General features: G+C 40.3%; 1 protein-coding gene across 1 annotated transcript in view; it reads right to left on the minus strand.

Annotated features, from left to right (window-relative positions):
• Window positions 1–507, minus strand: part of RNF17 (ring finger protein 17) — a 52,892-nt gene extending 52,385 nt beyond the window's left edge. Inside the window, exon 1 of the mRNA XM_070943661.1 lies at window positions 451–507. Coding sequence (XP_070799762.1) covers window positions 451–507 — 57 coding nt within the window. The remainder of the gene's footprint in view (window positions 1–450) is intronic.
• Window positions 508–19,125: the final 18,618 nt, after the last annotated feature.

The raw sequence follows: 19,125 nt of genomic DNA on the forward strand, positions 1-19,125 counted from the left end.
CTAGAGACAAGTCTTCAACTGGTGTTTTGCTTACATGAAAGTCAGCAATCATAGGTTGCAAACAAGAAAAATGGGATAATTTAAAACTTTACTGTAAGGTATCCCAGTAACAAATATGTGTGATAGCCAAGTTCACCTATTTGAAAGTTATTAGGTCTTCTGTCAAAGACTGTCAGTCCAGCTTTTGAAAAACAAAGGAACATGCTTTGGGACCCAAAATGAACATAAACCTTTCAGGAAATGAAGAATTAAAAATTATCTTATTAAAGTAATGAAGCCAACAACTAAGTTTCCTGGAGATAAGACAATATAGGAAAGGTAATAGTCGCGCTCACTGATATTCAGATAAAATAAGTACAGCTGGCTAGCTAAATTTGTTATATACTAACTAAAGCCTTAAATAAAGTCAATCAGTCTGGTGAACAGAGATAATTTGGGTTTCCTACTTACGTGTTGATAGACAGGGCCTCCTTGGTTTTTTGTCTCTTTCTGACAGATATCCTCCATTCCATAGCATATGGAGAATAACTGACCACCAGTTCCTTGGGGCAATTAAAACACTAATCACACCAGAAAATTATTCGGTAGTTGGAATTATAAACTTACTGTTTAATTTGTTTTCTTTATTTTATTTTTATTTATTTTATTTTATTTTGAATTTGTATACCGCCCTTCTCCCTGAGGACTCAGGGCGGTGAACAGCCAAGTAAAAACATCAAGTACAAATATTAAAATACAGTTAAAATATACATATATAAATTTGGCCCCATTAATTAAAAACAATAAACAAAACACTTAAAAACACTTAAAAAATTAGGCCAGCCCGGCTTGCTGAAAAAGGAAGGTTTTAAGGGCACGGCGGAAGGCACCGAGGTCTTGGATTCTCCTTATCTCTGGAGGCAATTGATTCCAGAGGGTAGGTGCCCCCACAGAGAAGGCCCTCCCCCTGGGGGTCACCAGCCTGCACTGTTTGGCTGATGGCACCCCGAGGAGGCCCTCTCTGTGGGAGCGCACGGGTCGATGGGAGATTGTCGGTGGCAGCAGGCGGTCTCGAAGATAGCTAGGCCCTATGCCATGGAGCGCTTTAAAGGTGATAACCAACACCTTGAAGCGCACCCGGAAGACCACCGGGAGCCAGTGCAGCTCGCGCAGGAGCGGTGTTACATGGGAGCGCCAGGCTGCTCCCGTCACTACCCGCGCTGCTGCATTCTGGACCAGTTGGAGCCTCCGGGTGCTCCTCAAGGGGAGCCCCATGTAGAGAGCGTTGCAGTAGTCAAGGCGAGAGGTGACGAGGGCATGAGTGACTGTGCACAGGGAATCCCGATCAAGAAAGGGCCGCAACTGGCGGATCAGGCGAACCTGACAAAAGGTCCCCCTGGTTACAGCCGTCAGATGTTCCTCCAAGGACAGCTGCCTATCCAGGAGGACTCCCAGATTGCGAGCCCTCTCTGTGGGGGCCAACGACTCGCCCCCAATAGTCAGTGATGGAGTCAACTGACTATATCGGGATGCCGGGAGCCACAGCCACTCAGTCTTGGAAGGGTTGAGCCTGAGCCTGTTCCTCCCCATCCAGATCCGCACAGCCTCCAGGCACTGGGACATCACTTCAAGGGCATCGTTGGGGTGGCCTGGGGTGGAGATGTACAGCTGGGTGTCATCAGCGTACTGGTGGTATCTCACCCCAAAGCCACGGATGATCTCGCCCAGCGGCTTCACATAAATGTTGAACAGGAGGGGCGAGAGGACCGACCCCTGAGGCACTCCACATATAAGAGGCCTTGAGGTCGACCTCTGCCCACCTGCCAACACGAACTGCGACCGGTCGGAGAGAAAGGAGGAGAACCACCGTAATACGGTGCCCCCCATCCCCAACTCTTCCAGCCGGTGCAGCATGATACCATGGTCGATGGTATCAAAAGCCGCTGAGAGGTCTAACAGGACCAGAACAGAGGAACAACCCCTGTCCCGAGCCCTCCAGAGATCATCAACCAACGCGACCAATGCCGTTTCCGTGCTGTGTCCAGGCCTGAAACCCGACTGGAACGGATCTAGATAGGATGTTTCCTCCAAGAATTGTGGAAACTGTCGCGCGACCACACTCTCAACAACCTTCGCCAGGAAGCGAAGGTTGGAGACAGGACGATAGTTGGCCAATATTGCCGGATCCAGGGACGGCTTCTTGAGGAGAGGCCTCACCACCGCTTCTTTCAAGGCGGCGGGGAAGTGACCCTCACTCAACGAAGCGTTGATAACACCCTGGAGCCAGCCTCGTGTAACCTCCCGGGAGGCCAGTACCAACCAGGAGGGACACGGGTCCAGTAAACATGTGGCCGCACTAAGTCTCCCCAAAATCCTGTCCACATCATCCGGAGTCACAGCATCAAACTCCTCCCAGGTAACATTCTCAAGACTATTCCTCGTCACCCTGCCCTGATCTACCCAGTCAGAGTTCAAATCCCCCCGGATCTGAGCGATTTTGTCATACAGGTATTGTCCGAAATCCTCCGCCATGCCTTCCAAGGGATCCTCCCGCGCTCCCGGATGGAGCAGGGAGCGGGTTACCCTGAACAGGGCGGCCGGACGATTCCCTGATGACGCAATAGAGGCGGAAAAGTAGTTAAACTTTGCCGTCTTTATCGCCACTAGGTAGGTCTTAATATGCGACCTTACCAGTGTTCGGTCAGATTCAGCGAGACTGGCCCTCCAACCACTCTCTAGGCGTCTTTTCCGGCGTTTCATCTCCCTCAGCTCCTCGGTGAACCAAGGAGCCGCGAGGGATCGACACCGGGTCAGAGGCCGCAAAGGCACGACTCGATCCAAGGCCCCACCAGCCGCCCGATCCCAGGCAGCTACCAGGTCCTCGGCCGAGTCGTGTGCCAGATCTTCAGGAATTGGCCCAAGCTCCGTCTGGAACCTATCAGGATCCATCAGGCGCCTGGGGCGGATCCATCTAATTGGGTCCGCCTCCCTGCGGCGGGGTGTAGCGGTTCGAAGGTCCAGACGAAGGAGTGAGTGATCTGACCATGACAAGGGTCTTGTTAAATTGCTGTCTAAATGGGATTACACAAGACAGACCCTTTAAGCTAACCAAAGGTTAATTGATTTATTCATTCCATTTCTATAGGAGCACTGTCACATCATACCAAAACTATTCATTTGTCACACCACATAACCTTATTTGGATTTGTAAGGAAAATACATGATACTAAGCGTGGTTATCTTGAGACAGAAGAGCAAGGCCTGATTGTTCAGACAGATGAGACAATCGCATCACTGGCCGGCATGTACTGTATTGTGATGTTGGAAGAAATATCCTTCTGGGTTCAGTTTCAAGTGGGAAAAAAAACACTGGATTCATGGAAGTTGCTTAGAAAGGAGGTTTATTGATGAATAGGATCACATGGCTTTAGTTCCTGAGCAAAAAAAAAGGGCCGAGATGCTGAGAGTGCCTTGGTTTTATGCCCTCTGTTGGGCTTTGAATTTGAGCTTGTATTCTGATTGGTTGTCAGATTCACATGGGGCCAGGCAGGGGCAACTCGGTAGTCTGTCCTGAGTCCCAAGCTTGGTTGAACCTTGCTGGGTGATGATGTAAGGAAGGGGCATTGGCAATTCCTATTATGGCTCTGCTAGGAGGAGGTAGATCTTTGTTATGTAGAATAGACTGGCCCAGGCCTTAACAAAGGTGAGGGCTGAGTTTCTGCCTCCCTTTTAAGGGAAATATTCTGCCCTTTTAATATTTCCTAAAATATCTCATTTTCCTAGGAGAGGGGTGGGTGCTAACTTCCTACAATGATTTGCTGAAGGCACTTAGGAAACCCTGAGCTGTACAACCAGATGCTAAATGTACTTGAATTCATGCAGATTGAGGCCAAAGACATGGTAGCAATAAAGCACATTGGGGATGATCTCGACATGGAAAGAATAACAGTGTAATAAAACTCCATGTATCTACACAATTTTAAGTATGCATGCTGATGCCAGAATAATATTAATATAGCCCTACAAATCAGCTCAACCAATATGGCTGTCACTTAAATGAGGAGAGAGGGATTACTTGTTAATTTTCTTTTGAATCTTTACATAATTGCATGTCTGTAATTAACTGTCAGGATTCTTTGAGGCATAATACACAAAGCAGCCAGGAAATTTGATAGATACTTCTAGACTGCAAATGAGTTTTGTTTCTCCAAATAGCTTATATACTGACTTTTACAGTTCTATAACTGATCCTTTAAATATCTTAGTGTTTTTTCTTCTAAGTACTTTGTGGGAAAAGCACTATCAAATTGGCAATGTGATTTAAGATTTATGACAGGCACAAAAATTAATATTTGTACATTTGGAAACATTTATGGTATTGTATTACACTCATTTTAGATCATTGACTAACATATTACATCCCAGAGAACTGAATTTGCTTCTCCTTAGCTAGATTACCAATAAAAGTAGTTTAAATTTTTTAAAAAAATAGTTTAAAATCAAATTATATTTTTTGTTCTCTTCTGGATAAATTCAGGAATTGGGTATGGCTAGTCCAGTAAAGAAAATTTCCAGAAGGCAATATTTCTTTTCACAAAACTTTTCTTTCTCAGGTAGCTGTCAGAAATGAAGATTCAATAGATTTTTAAAAACTGATTGAATTGAAATTCAGTGCCAAGTCATGATTTGGTTAACTTTTTTGTCAAATAAACCACAATTGGTCAGGTTCATACTGATGCTAATCCATAAAATATGATTTTTAAACAATGCCTCAGTTTACCAAATTATTATGACCTAGTGCAGTGTGTGAAGCCAGCCCTTGTTTCTTAACTGAGGAAATCCACGATTGAAGATCACAGAGACTCTTACATATTCATCCTGGCTATGATTAAATTCCTGATTTTTTTCCCCAAGAACCTGAAATGCAGCTCAAGACAAGATAATCATTATTTTGAGTTTATATTGAGCAGCTTCATCAAATCTGTTCAGTAACATGAAAAAGTGTTTACTAATCTAATAGAAGATTAATGTATGGCTTTTTATAAATAATTTTGTTTTGAAAATTTACAGGCTAAGATCCATAATCTGTATCACAGTGTGTTTGTTGCTCATAAGCTATTGTTTCCTCTGTATCCTTTTTAGTAACAAATTGTTTTAGGAAAAATTCTGAACTTTGATTGATCCCAGTAAACACATTATCTCTGGATTCTTTTTCCACCAAATGTTTGTGGAGGGTCTTATGTTCACACAAGTTAGTAGCAGAATGGCCCCCATACATGTTAATATTGGAGTGGGTTTGACATAATGATCAAAAGCGGTAATTTTGCATTTCCTGGGAAAGATAATTCTTGTCTTTTTTGGCGTTACTTCAAAGAAGGTGACCTTTGCAAAGCTTCAGATGTTTTTCTTGAAAATGTCATAATGTACAGCATCAACAAATCAGTTGCAATGTGCTTGATATGTAGACTACAGGACTTGAGTTTCAAGGGCTCTGTCTGCAATGAACTACAACTTGATTAATTTTTAATACATGCCTTCTTCTGAATTCTTAAAAATGTCAATTTACCACCTGATGACATATTGAGTTGTATATTTAATCATGGTATAATAGTTCCTTCTCTTGTCCTACAGAACACCAAGATTCATAAGACACTTCCATGCATGTTCAAAAAATTTGGAAAGAATTGTTTTTTGTTTCGATATATTGTACTTCAGGCAGGTTCACACAGTGATAACCATGTGAGAAGTCTATGAATATTCAAGATTGGCTATTGAATCTTAAACTAAAGTTGTTATATAGCCAATATCAGTTCAAAATCTATTTATTTATTAAATTGATTTATTTTAAAGCACCAGATAAGGAAGAGTGAAGCATAAATTTTCTATGGAACATATAAGATGAGATTTGTTTAATCATGTATCAAAATATCCACAATATTATTGTATTGTCTATGTTACCTTAACAATTCATATGTAACTGTTTAATTTGTAATTTAAAAAATCAGCACAGTACTGAGGAAAAGAAAGAAAAATAAAGTTTTTTAACAAGGCCTTTATTTACCCGAATTTTATCTAGATCATGCTTAGAAAAACCCCATTGAAGAATTTCCCACCTGCAATCTGTTAAACAGGTAATTTGAAAGGGAGCTAACACAGCAGTTCTAAGTTGCTATGCTATGCTAGCTTGTTCTCACCCCAGGAGATTGTTTGGCTATTTCTCCTGGCAATAGGTGACACTTCGTGGGGCACAAAATAATCAGTTCTAGGAAACATCAGCAAAAATATTGTTTTCGTTTTTCTGATATATATCTTTTGTCAGCATTTCTTTAATTCATATTTTTATGCTTTTAAAAAAATAACTACAACTTAAAGGAATAGGAAAAGTGAAGTCACAAGAATGAACTAAAAAGAATGGAAATTTTCTTTTACTTAATTGTTAGGTTCCTGTTGAGAATAAATGACTTACATCTTGAAAACAATATGACTTTTGCAAATTGCAGAGCATAAATCCCAAGAAACAATTATTAAAATATCTATGTTGCCTTTGATAGCACATAGGTAGCAAATTGAAGAGACATTATTGATTGCTATGAATTTAAGTAGGATGGAGGAGGTACAATTGATATGTTGCTTATATCTGCTCAAAAAAGAGGCATACATTATTCTTAACAATTCACTTGTCATATGCACATTTTCTCTAAAAGTATGATGGAAAAAAGGTTTAATGTCATGAGCCATGTTGGTTGGGAAGTCTAGGATTTGCAATCTGAACTTTATAGTGCAGGGCTCAAAGATGAGTGAGGAACACCTTACAGATGAAAAGCTTTTTAAACTCACAAATGTTTGGGCATTTCAAGGTTTCAACTACCCTGTTTCCCTGAAAATAAGACCCACTCTGAAAATAAGCCCTAGCGTGATTTTTGAGGTGGGCCTAATATAAACCCTACCCCAAAAATAAGCCCAGGGGGATGGGCGTGGCCAGCACAAGAGGTAGCGAGTGCGTGGAGGCCGACAGTGTCCGGCAGCAGCTGCAGCCCGCCAGCTCCTTGGTGCAGTGCAAATAAGTCTGAGCGTGGAGGTAGAGGTGGGAGGGTAGGCAGGTGATCCAGACGTGCTATGTGGCTACCTGGCTCATGGGGCACTTGTGGGAGGCTTGGGTGGCAGCAAGCGGAGGCAGAGGCATGGGTGGGGGGGAGTCAAGTGATCCGGATCGGCTGCATGGCTGCCTGGCTCATGGGAGGCTCGTGGGAGGCTTGCACAGCGGCACCGGAGGCAGAGGCACGGGGGGAGGCAGGCAATCTGGACACCCTGCCCCAGCAAGCTGAGAGATGGTGGGACTGAGTGGGCAGTGCGTTGGGATCGCCTGCCTCCCCCTTGTGCAGCTGCCTCTGCCTGCACTTTTTGCCCAGAGGGAGACAAAGCTTCATCTGCTTGCAAATGGGGTGCTTTGAAACCAATCATTCCGTTTCAAAGGGCCCCATTTGCAAGCAGACAAAACTTCCATTCTCCATCATTTCTTTGTCTGGGTGAAAAGTGTGTCTGCCCTGGGAAGCCCTGTAAACCATTGTGGCTGTGGGCAAGCAGATGGTGGGAGGGAGGGTGTGTGGCCGCAAAATAAGACATCCCCTGAAAATAAGACCTAATGAGTCTTTTGGTCCCAAGAAAATATAAGACTTGGTCTTATTTTTGGGGGAACACAGTAGTTCAGTTGATCACTATTTGGTTTTCTGACATATGATAGAATAGTAATAAATCTTTTCCTTAAAAATGTCCCTTTATCATCCTGAGCCCATTTTACTATTACTCGTTTTGTAATTATTCAGTACCATTATTTCTAAGAACCACTGAGGGGTGATTGAGACAAAAGATTGATGAACATGTGATGCCTGATAGCTATTTGGCTGAGATTGATGTGATAATGGCACTTTATTCTGACATTTGATTATGTTACCATAATTCTGAAAATGTCATGCTTATTACCAAGAATTAAATGTCAACATTTTCAGCTGCATAAATCTGTAATGATCAAGAATGGCAAAAAGTAAATGCCTAATTTTTAGCCTTCATTCATCGCTTAGCGACTTTTTTTTTTCTCTTGAGGTGCTTGGAAAAATCACCTCAGTTTCCTTTCTGGGATAAGTCAGTGACAGAGATAAATTCTGACAGCTTCCCTCAATTTCCTGCACCTCTATGTTACAGCTACAGTATCCTACAATTCAACAACTATTTTAGAAAACACCAAACTCTCTGGTAACAGTTTTTTCACTGGCTATCTTTCAAAGTCTAAGCTAAAAAATTAAAAGGGTAGCCCTTATCCATATCAAAGTTTGCTGAGAGCTAAAATGGACCCCAAACATACTATGACTCAGTATGTTGGGTGAACCCACCTTATTTAATTTAAAGTACAGGGTTAGCTGATCAGTTAGACTGCTTAAATCCAGTTATTTAGTTATGTTTAGTATATTATGGAATGAATATCATAATGTAATTCAGTTGATTTTGATTTCGGCTTATGCGATTATAACCACTGTGGCTTATTCAACAAATAATTTAAAGTAAGCCATGGTTCATATAAGTCTAAATTGAAATCCAGGCATCTTTATATTAAAATGTAAGTATTTCTTTAGCAGCACTGTATGAAATTATTTTTTCAAAAGTCAGTTTTGACTCCTGCCACATTCCGGGACAAATCCCTCAACTTTTCTTTGTTAGAAGTATTTTGCTGTGCCTTTTCCTTAAGGACGAGAAGTTGAAAATCCAGCTGACTTGTGTCTAAGGTAGGACTAGAATTCATAGTCACCTGGTTTCAAGCCTAATGCCATAACCACGGTACTAAACTGTCTCTTGTTTTGTGCAATATACCTTTCTTTCCAAAAATATAGTCCTGTAAAACTGATTAATGTTTTAAAAATGTAATAACTGTTTCCTTACGCCAGAAAAGAGCATTTTCTAAGAAAATAATCTGTATGAATTATTTTCATAAGGCATAATCTGAAATTTTCTTTCATTTAGTTATCTTGCTTGTTTCAGAGCATTTCATAGTAGTATGCATTTATTGCCAAAATACACATTATTCTTAAGATCTGGATTTCACAGTAAAATAATAGTTGAAAGAAGCAGTGATAAGCCACTTTCCTGCTATTGATAAAATCATTAAATGGAAACATTTAAGAAGTCACCAGAATTTAACTTGACAAGAGGGAAACTATAGTCAACTACCCCTATCAGGAATGGCCATAGAAAAAGATTGTCACAATGACTGTGTAATATTTAAACCGATTTAAATTATATTGAGAAAGAATAGAACAGATACTTTGAAACTGCCAATTAGCATTTGCATCTGGACTGTAAATGAGAAACCACACATTTCCCCCATTACAATAGCTTTCTTTGATTACTGTAAAATTTCAGTAATGATTTCAAAATTGGAGTTTTTCATATGAATTTGCAAAGACAATTTTTACATAGATTTGCATCTTCATTTTCAACTTTGATAATTTACCTGAGCTAAATATTTTGAATTTAATACCCTGATCAGACATAGTTTGTATAAATTATAGTTAATAAGGAATAGTTGGCTGTGATCACAAATCATAGTAAGCCGTAAGCTAAACGATGGTTTACAAACCACAAAGGCTGAATTTAGTTATAATTTTGATTAATAATATAATTTTGCCCAAACAACTAGACACAAAGATAGTTTCTTCCCCTATGCCAACACTCTACTAAACAGCTAACTCCCACAGCACTAATGCCTAGATATTTACCCATATAGTAGGCTGCATTGCTATTATCCTTGTCATTTTCTCATCTTTCTCACTTCTCATCTTTCCTACTACCTTCTCCTATTGGTGTATTATGATTTATCAATTGTTTGTATCTTATGATTTATGATTGTATCTTATGATTTTTGACTTATCATTTTGTTGTTTGTATCTACACTGAGAACTTATGCACCAGAGACAAATTTCTTATGTGTCCAATCACACGTGGCCAGTAAATATTTCTTTTTTCTGTTCTGTTCTGTTCTGTTCTGTTCTGTTCTGTTCTGTTCTGTTCTGTTCTACTCTACTCTACTCTACTCTACTCTACTCTACTCTACTCTACTCTACTCTACTCTACTCTACTCTACTCTACTCTATTCTATTCTATTCTATTCTTATCTTATATATGTTGTATATGGGATCTTCAGTCTACAAAGGTTACTCACATTAATCCCCCAATTCCTAAACTTTTGTTTCTGTGTACATCGTAGATTTTGAAATGGAACTGTTGCAGTCTTCTAATTTAAACAGTTTTAATTTAACTGTCTTAATTAGCTTTCGGGGAGGATTAGGATGCATTTCCCTCTAAAGCAGAGGTGTCAAACACAATTTCATTGAGGGCCACATCAGGGTTGTATTTGACCTCAGGGGGCCAGGGTGGGCATGGCTAGGGTGGTCATGGCCAGGGTGGGCATGGCCAACTCGACATCACTCGTGTCAGGGGCGCCTGTGGTGGCCCAAGTGCTCTGCCAGTGAAAATGGGCTCCTGAGCTTGGTTTCCGGCTGTGACAGCCTCCTGCAACCCTCTGCCTGTGAAAACAGAGTTTGGGAGGGCCTCCTGCGGCCCTCACAAGCTCCATTTTTGCTGGCAGAGGCACTGCAGGCTGGTCCTTCACTGTTTCTAGGGCGGCCCTGCGGGCTGGATCTAAGAACCCTGCAGGCCGGCTCCAGCTCCCGGGCCTTGAGTTTGACACCCTGCTCTAAAACATGTCCTTAATAGACCTTTATTTGCTGTTTATCTTAATTCAGTGTAATTAGTATGAATAAACACATACTTGTTTTAACAGTAAAGATGTTATCTGTTACAGCTGTTGTTAGGGGAAAAAACATTGTAAATTTTATATAGATGGCTTCAGGGGTGGGTTCTACTTACCTTTACTACTGGTTCGCAACATGCCCACATGCACAGATCACCTATGATGATGTCCGGGTCAGTGGGCAGAGCCTCCTGCCGGTTTTACTACTGGTCTGAACCTGGAGCAACCCACCACGGGATGGCTTATGTTATAGGTACTAAAAATGGTAGTGGTTCCTAAGAAAAATAAAGGATTTTTATTACCATAGATCTTTCAAACTTCATGATATGATACTATAGTGTATATTGTCAATAAGCGTAAGTAATGGATCTTCAAGCATTTATTTACGAAGTGATGCAAACGGTTAAGTTTGTCCAATTTTTCATTATTTCAGCTCTGTTTCTATTTAAGGAGCCCTAAAAATGGTATCTTTTATAGGGAAATGCTTATCTCTTCACATTTATACTCCCAAGATATGGTTTGATAATATTGTGAAGACCTTTAATCAAAATAATATATACCCTCCTAGCTTTTGAAGCATTGCAGAAATATTTTTCTTTTTCTTTCAGTTGTGTCTGATTCTTGGAGATTGCCTGGACAAGTTCCTGCAGTTTTCTTGGCAAGATTTTTCAGAAGTGGTTGGCCATTGCCTCCTTCCTAGGACTGAGAGAGAGTGATTAGCTCAAGGTCACCGAGCTGGCTTTGTGCTTAAGGCAAAACTAGAACTCTTCAACTCTTAACCACAATACTAAACTGGCTTTCTGGAGGAGATATTATTCCTGAATAAATCAAACAAAATAGCAATAGGCATACTTCATATACTAGATTTACTAGATCTATAGCAGGAGTGTCAAACTTACGGTGTCATGGTGTCATCACATGACGTATCCCGACTTTCCCCCCTTCGCTAAACCAGGCATATGTGTGATGCATCTGGCCCACAGGCTGCAAGTTTGACAGCCCTGATCTATAGTATTAATAGTGATGTTCAAGTACTTCTATCAGTTAACAAAGTGTTAAGGCTAAAGTAAGTAAGTTTTGCATTGTGCCTTAATATGTAATTATTAGTATAAAATGCCTAACTGCAAAACAGTTGTGAAAGCAGCTTTTTGAGTACCAAAAGACAGAGGCAAGTCAGAAGCTGTTTGCAATAATCTGCCAGCTGTGCTAAACATCAGCAATGACCTTTGTTAAACATTGGAACTGAATGGACATCAGTGTAAAAGCATTCATTCTGGCAAAAGAAAGCAAAGGTAGTAGCAGTAGTAATAGGTCATCTTGGGTGCAATCCCCAAAACAACTGGAGCACCACTTGAACGTGTTCAGCAAAGACAAATTCACCATCACTCAATTGCAAAAGGCAGCTTTACTTGAAATAGCTTACATCCGGTGATGATACCTCTAACACCAGCAAACATCAACATCTGCCTAGCCTAGGTCCTTGGGAAAGACTCAATAGATGGATAAAAATGCCAAAACTGGTCTGGCTGTGTCCAACAAAACATAATTGCAAAAGACAGCTTTACTTGAAACAGTTTACATTCTATAATGGTATCTTTAACACAAGATGTCAAACAGTAATATTAGATGCCATGTGGAAATGACACAAGGCATTGGTTAGCCAAGGACACCAGTTCCCCACAACTTGCATCCATTCTGTTGATTCAAATAATATAAATGTCAGTGTTTAAAACACATAATAATGAGGCCAGCTTCCTTAATCTGTTATCCTCTAGATGTTGAGTAGTGCCAAGCAAAGAAATTATTTTGCATTTTTTCCCCTACAGCATTGGGCATCGCATTCAATTGCAGATAATTTGTTGGAAAAATTATAAAACAATTCACGTACATGCCCAGTCTCTGCGTGATTATCTCCAGCATTCTGCAAACCACAATGCTTTAGTTAAACCCCAGGGGAAGATACTATGGACAGTTATCCCATAAGATTTCTGCTAGTGTAGTACAGCTTCATTGCAAAGAAGCTCTGCTCTAGAAGCATTGGAGATTTTTTCCTTCCCACAGAGAAATGTGAAGAAACTAATCTTTTGTTCCCTAAAAATTTGGCCATGATTTCAAGCAGTCATTTGTATTAATTTTTGCCTCTTTATGCATGAAATCAGCCACTTTATATCTGACAACATAGATAGAGAATTTTACTCTTTCTTCAACACTACTTCTAATGCAAAACTTTTTAATTACACATTCAACCACAAAAAATGTTCAAGTATTGTAGAAACAAGTTGGATACCCTGATGCAAAAACTTCCTTTAATTGGGTGAATCCTGAGATATAATCTAAACCAGGGGTCTCAAACTCACATTGTCACAGCGGTGTCACGTGACGTATCGGGACTTTCCTCCCCTTCACTAAACCAGGGCGTGGGCGTGGACAGCGCGTAATGCATCTGGCCCGCGGGCATGGAGTTTGACAAGCCTGATCTAAACTAAGAAACAACCAGTTCCAACAGTAATTCATCTTGGCCAAATAAAAAATGAAGCTTGGCTGCCACCACATCTCAGTTTCAACCCTTCCATCATTAACTTCATGGCAGTGGTGGAATTCAATTTTTTTTACTACCGGTTCTGTAGGTGTGGCTTGATGGGCGTGGTGTTGCTTGGTGGGCATGGCTTGGTGGGCATGGTGAGGAAGGATACTGCAAAATCTCCATTCCCACCCCACTCCAGGGGAAGGATACTGCAAAATCTCCATTCCCACCCCACACCAGGGGAAGGATACTGCAAAATCTCCATTCCCACCCACTCCAGGGGGAGGATACTGCAAAATCCCCATTCCCTCCCCACTCCTGGGGGAAGGATATTGCAAAATCCCCATTCTCTCCCCACTCGGGGTCCAGCCAGAGGTGGTATTTGCCGGTTCTCCGAACTACTCAAAATTTCCGCTACCTGTTCTCCAGAACCTGTCAGACCCTGCTGAATTTCACTCCTGCTTCATGGATGGTATGAGATATTTGCAGGCCTTACAGCTACTGCACCCTCCATGATCTCTCAGCATGGGAACTTGGAGAATTGTCTTACAGTAGCAGATCAGGGATACAGGTATGTCATGCTTTTCCAACTCTTGAGTGGCAGGAGCCTGGTGGTGCAGTGGACTAAACTACTGTTAAAGTAGTATTTAGCTGCCAGCTGCCTGCAATTACTGCGAGTTCAATTCTCACCAGGCTCAAGGTTGACTCAGCCTTCCATCCTTCCGAGGTAGGTAAAATTAGGACCCGGTTTGTAGGGGCAATAAGCTGTTTTGCATAAGAATATGCAATTCTATTGTATAAAATAGAGCACCGCTTAGGGGAGCCCAAAAGCCCTACTAAGCAGGTATATACAAAAGTATAAAGGCTATTACTTAAAAGCATTGTAAGTCACCCTGAGTCCTCGGAAAAGGGCGGCATATAAATCAAACTAATAAATAAATAAATAAATAAAATGCTGCATGATTTTCTGGGAACACTAGTAGAAGGGAGTTGGATGCTCAGCAGCCTGGCCCTTGGATCCCCTTCAGTTCACAAGGGAAGGACAAGCTCATTGTATGATGACTACCAGTTCTTTCACCTGTCCAGACAAACCTTCTCTCACTTGAGGGGTGGGCTGCCATTTTGCTTGTAACTCCCCAGGGTAAGAAGTCCTTTCTCAGGCCAAGAAGTGAAGTAATTGGGGCAGAATGAGGAAAGACATAGCTTTATGGATCTTAACAACCAGCTCATACATACTGAATGAACCAGCCAATTAATACTTCAGGCTGGATCACTGAGCATTTATTAAAGCTAAGGGGAATTTCAAGGGAAAGTGACACCGGTTATTCTCTGTAAGGCAATATCATTGGTTAATGTCTGCGATTATCTAGGCAAATGGATAAAGCATTACACAATTGTAATTCAAATTAGTTTTCTTCCAATAGACAAAGTTAGATTTACATCATTTAAACCAAATATAAAATTCCTCAGAACTGATGTCATCAAGGATTTTAACAGTAATTACAGGAAACAGAATTTGTAAATTGTGGAAATATATAGATCTATATCAAGCTAATGTTTGAAAAAAGATAAGGAAATGGTAACTAAAGGAAGGCTAATATTTCAGACTTGTGGAAATCAATAGAAACCAATCCAAAACTCAATCTGAGTAAGCATATTTGAAGAAAATATCTCTCAAGATTAAGGAACACTTAATTCATTGACTGAAATACAGCTACACATGCATTGCTGTTAGTCACTGTTTTGAAGTTAACTTTAGAAAAATAGTGAAAAATTTATAAGCAAACCTGATTTTTGTACTTTGAAATCTTCAGCCATTCTGGGAGAGGAAACCTTGTGTTCTCTAGAGATTAAAACGATAAAATAATAATGAGGGAATATATTTAAACCATGCAGTCATATCTAAGGTCTGGCTGGCTCTATATCCTGTTTTCAAAACTAGTAATTTAAAACATTATTGTATGTTTTGGGCAATTGTTATAGAAACATTAATGTTATATGTAGACATGGGTATATAAAAGATCAAGTACTGCTACTGCCAGATAAAATTTTAAGGTCACATCTTATTAAATGATAATTTTTAAGGGTCCTTGTACAGTTGGAATAGGGATCAACTTTTTTATCCCATGTCCTAACCAAAAAATGCCCATGTATATATATGTGTGTGTGTGTGTATATATATATATATATATATATATATATATATATATATATATATATATATATATATATATATATAATAGTTTTTTATTTATTTGTATACCACCTTTATTATATTTACAAATAAGTTAAGGCAGTGAACATATCCAGCACACCTTTCTCTTCCTCCTCTTATTTTCACCACAACAATAGACCTGTGAGATGGGTTGGACTGAGAGAGAATAACTGGCCCAAAGTTACCCATCTGGCTTTCATGGCTAAGATGGGATTTGAATGTACAGTGTTCCTTTTTCTAGCCCCATGCCTTAACCACCGGATCAAACTTACTTTCAAAGAAATAAACAATAAAACAAGCAGGTGTTGAGTTGGTAGCTTGAAGTGGAAAAGCCATTACTGGATGCAACTGCATATCAGGCATATTAGGATCCCATGAAGGTCCAGAAACACAATCTAATTCAATGAAGCCTATTATATGGCATGATCATACCACTGGCTATTAGAATTTGGGTCTGAGAAGAATGGATGCATATCATAGAATGGCAAATATGGCCAGGTTATTTGTGAGATGGCCTCTTTTTGAGGTTGTATCTGCTTGCTCCATTAAGCTAGACAGAGTGGAAATGTATTTAAGGGTTGCCATTGAGTAGAATTTAGGAAGAATTCCTTTTCTGTGGTTGTCCCTGCCTTGTGGAACATCTTTCCCCCACAATCTGGCAAGCCCCCACCTTTTTAGCCTTCTGGATAGCCATGAACAGGTGGCTTTTCCCCCAGGCACTGAGATAGGGTAAGATTGGAGCATGAGGAATGTTTGATTTAATGATTTTCTTGTTTTGGTTTTCATTATTGTCGTGATTTGCCTATAGCTGTGTTTTTCAAGATGACTGGCTATTGAAAGAAAAGAAAAGAAAAAAGAAAAGAAAATACAACTTTGCTATGTTGAAGATCATTTCTACTCTAGTAGCCTTTCCTTTCCACAATTTTATACTCCACCTAGAGCCTTTGAGGCAATTAATAAATTTTGAAAATAGATCCCTTTCCAAGCCCTGATACCCAGTCTACCCTGGCATAAAGTAAAAGATTTCCATAACATGTTTGTGATGTGAGTAAAGTGAATGAGAACATGAACTTTAAAACTGGAACAATAAAAATATTCCTGTTTCATTCATAGATTGAGGATGAGATGAAGGAAAGGTCATAGCAGAGTTCAGAGATTACCAATTCATTCATTTTTTTCCATATTTTTTTATTATTAACATATAAAAAAAAGAAATTAACATACATAACATACATGAATCATAATATATAGTATATAACAATATACAAAATACAAACAATCAACGAGTGCTCCCCCACCCCTCGGGATCATTCCTGCTTCCAGAATCTTAAAGCTTCTTCTGATGGTGGTATCCCTCTTCCTCCAGAAAACACATATATTAGGAACTGTTTCCAGATTCCATTGAATTCGTTTACCTTCATTACGCCCCTCCTTACTTTAATATTGCAAGTCAATTTATCATTTATGGCAATATCCCATACTTCCTTATACCATTCTTCCAATTTATAAACACCTTGTATCTTCCAGTTCCTAGAAATCATTAGCCTTGCTGCGGTCAACAAATTTGTTATCAATTCTTTAGTCTCTTTTTTACATTTTATATCTTCCAATAGTGAGAGTAATGCTACCTTTGGTGCCTCTTCTACCTTTATTCCTACAATTTACCAATTCATTCATATCATGCTTTAGATACAAATGAGGGAAGACTCCAAATCAGCTTGCTGGCTGTGGAAAGAGGGAATGCCAAGGAGACAGGATTTGATAGCAGATGTTCCCAATATGCAAATGGCTTACCTTGAAACTTTATGATGTCATATTTTGGCCAATCAAAATGGAAGAAGCATGACTCAACCAGTCAGCAGGAACACCAGCATCTATATACTACTAAAGCTCTCTTGTTTATCACTTGCAATTGGGCAAAATATCCTAGGACAAGTTTCGAATCAACATGCCTCAAATGGGCTAACTTAAACAATGCATTTAAAATGGGGGATGCTTCACTGCCATGGAATTGAAATTTGGCAAAGTTGTGGCCACTTCAGCGATCATTTCCAACACTTCCTGCTAGCTACCCACAAGGAAAGTCAATGAGGAAGATGACAGGAAGTCAGGATTTGTTCCTGCTCCCACTACTTTTTTTGCCCACCCTAGTCATTCTGTTCTTTTGTTCAGGTGAGAAATATCTCTGAAATAATGATGAATGGGTCACAGGTTGTCTAGTTAGCAATAAAACAGGTGGGCTGTAGAAGCATCACCAAAGCCATATGAGGAATAGCTCATGTTCTATACCAGTGGTGTCAAACTGGATTTCATTGAGGGCTGCACCAGGGTTGTGTTTGACCTTGGGGGGCCGGGGTGGGCATGGCCATGACATCACTTGTGTCAGGGACACCTGTGGCCAAGCGCTTTGCCAGTGAAAACGGACTCCTGAGCTCTGTTTTTGGCTGGGACGGACTCCTGCAACCCTCTGTCAGTGAGAATGGAGAGCTCCGTTTTCCCTGGCAGAGACATCATGGGCTGGTCCTTTGCTGTTTCCAGGATAGCTCAGTGGGCCAGATCTAAGCACCCTGTGGGCCGGATGCGGCCTGCGGGCCTTGAGTTGGACACCCCTGTTCTATACATTTCACCACTATTGCATACATTTTCTTGTCTGCATACACTTCTGGTCATCACTCCCAGTGGTGGGATTCAAAATTTTTTACTACCGGTTCTGTGGGCATGGCTTGGTGGGCATGGCTTGGTGTGCATGGCAGAGGAAGGATACTGGAAAATCTCCATTCCCTCCCCACTCCAGGGGAAGGTTACTGCAAAATCCCCATTTCCTCCCGATCAGCTGGGACTGATATTAGATATTAGATGGGGATGGGGCCAGTCAGAGGTGGTATTTACCAGTTCTCCGCACTACTCAAAATTTCTGCTACCAGTTCTCCAGAACTGGTCAGAACCTGCTGAAACCCACCTCTGATCTCACCTTAGAAAGAATACTACCAACATGGAAAATGTAAAAATAAGGACGAGCAAAGTGATTGGGTACTAGAAGCAGCTCATTTACAATGATATATTCCAGGAACTGGGCTTATTAGCTTGGACTCAAGAAAGGCAAGGTAAGACATGATAGAACTATATAAAATTAGGCATCGCATAGTTCAAATGGATAGTGAGGTCTTTGTCTCTTGTCACAATGTTAGAATGTGTGAACAACCAGTAAAATTAAATTAAGAGGAATAGAATGTTTACATAGCACAGTTTGCTGCTAGCAGTTGTAACTGCAGCTAATTTCAATAGTTTAAAAACTGTTAGATGATTCATGGATCATCAATCTATCAACTGTTACTAGTATTGGTAGATTTTTTAAAATTATTATTTCTGAAATCAAGACAGGAAGTCTTAAATTCTAGTTGCTGGAAGCCAAAAGTGGAAGAGAGCAGGTAGTTCTGAATGATCCATTAGATGAGGCTCTGTCAGATCCAGAAGAGCTATTATATTGTATCTATATATTTCTATCTTCTTTTTCAACATTAAAATAGTCTCGAAGAAGGGATTATTTTCTGATGAGGGTTTCTTCTGATTTGTTCTATGCAGTCTCCTAAATCATATTAGGGTTTT

Source organism: Pituophis catenifer, unplaced genomic scaffold, assembly GCF_029215685.1.
Source record: "Pituophis catenifer annectens isolate HBS135680 unplaced genomic scaffold, rPitCat1.0.hap2 SCAF_4, whole genome shotgun sequence".
Taxonomy (NCBI): domain Eukaryota; kingdom Metazoa; phylum Chordata; class Lepidosauria; order Squamata; family Colubridae; genus Pituophis; species Pituophis catenifer.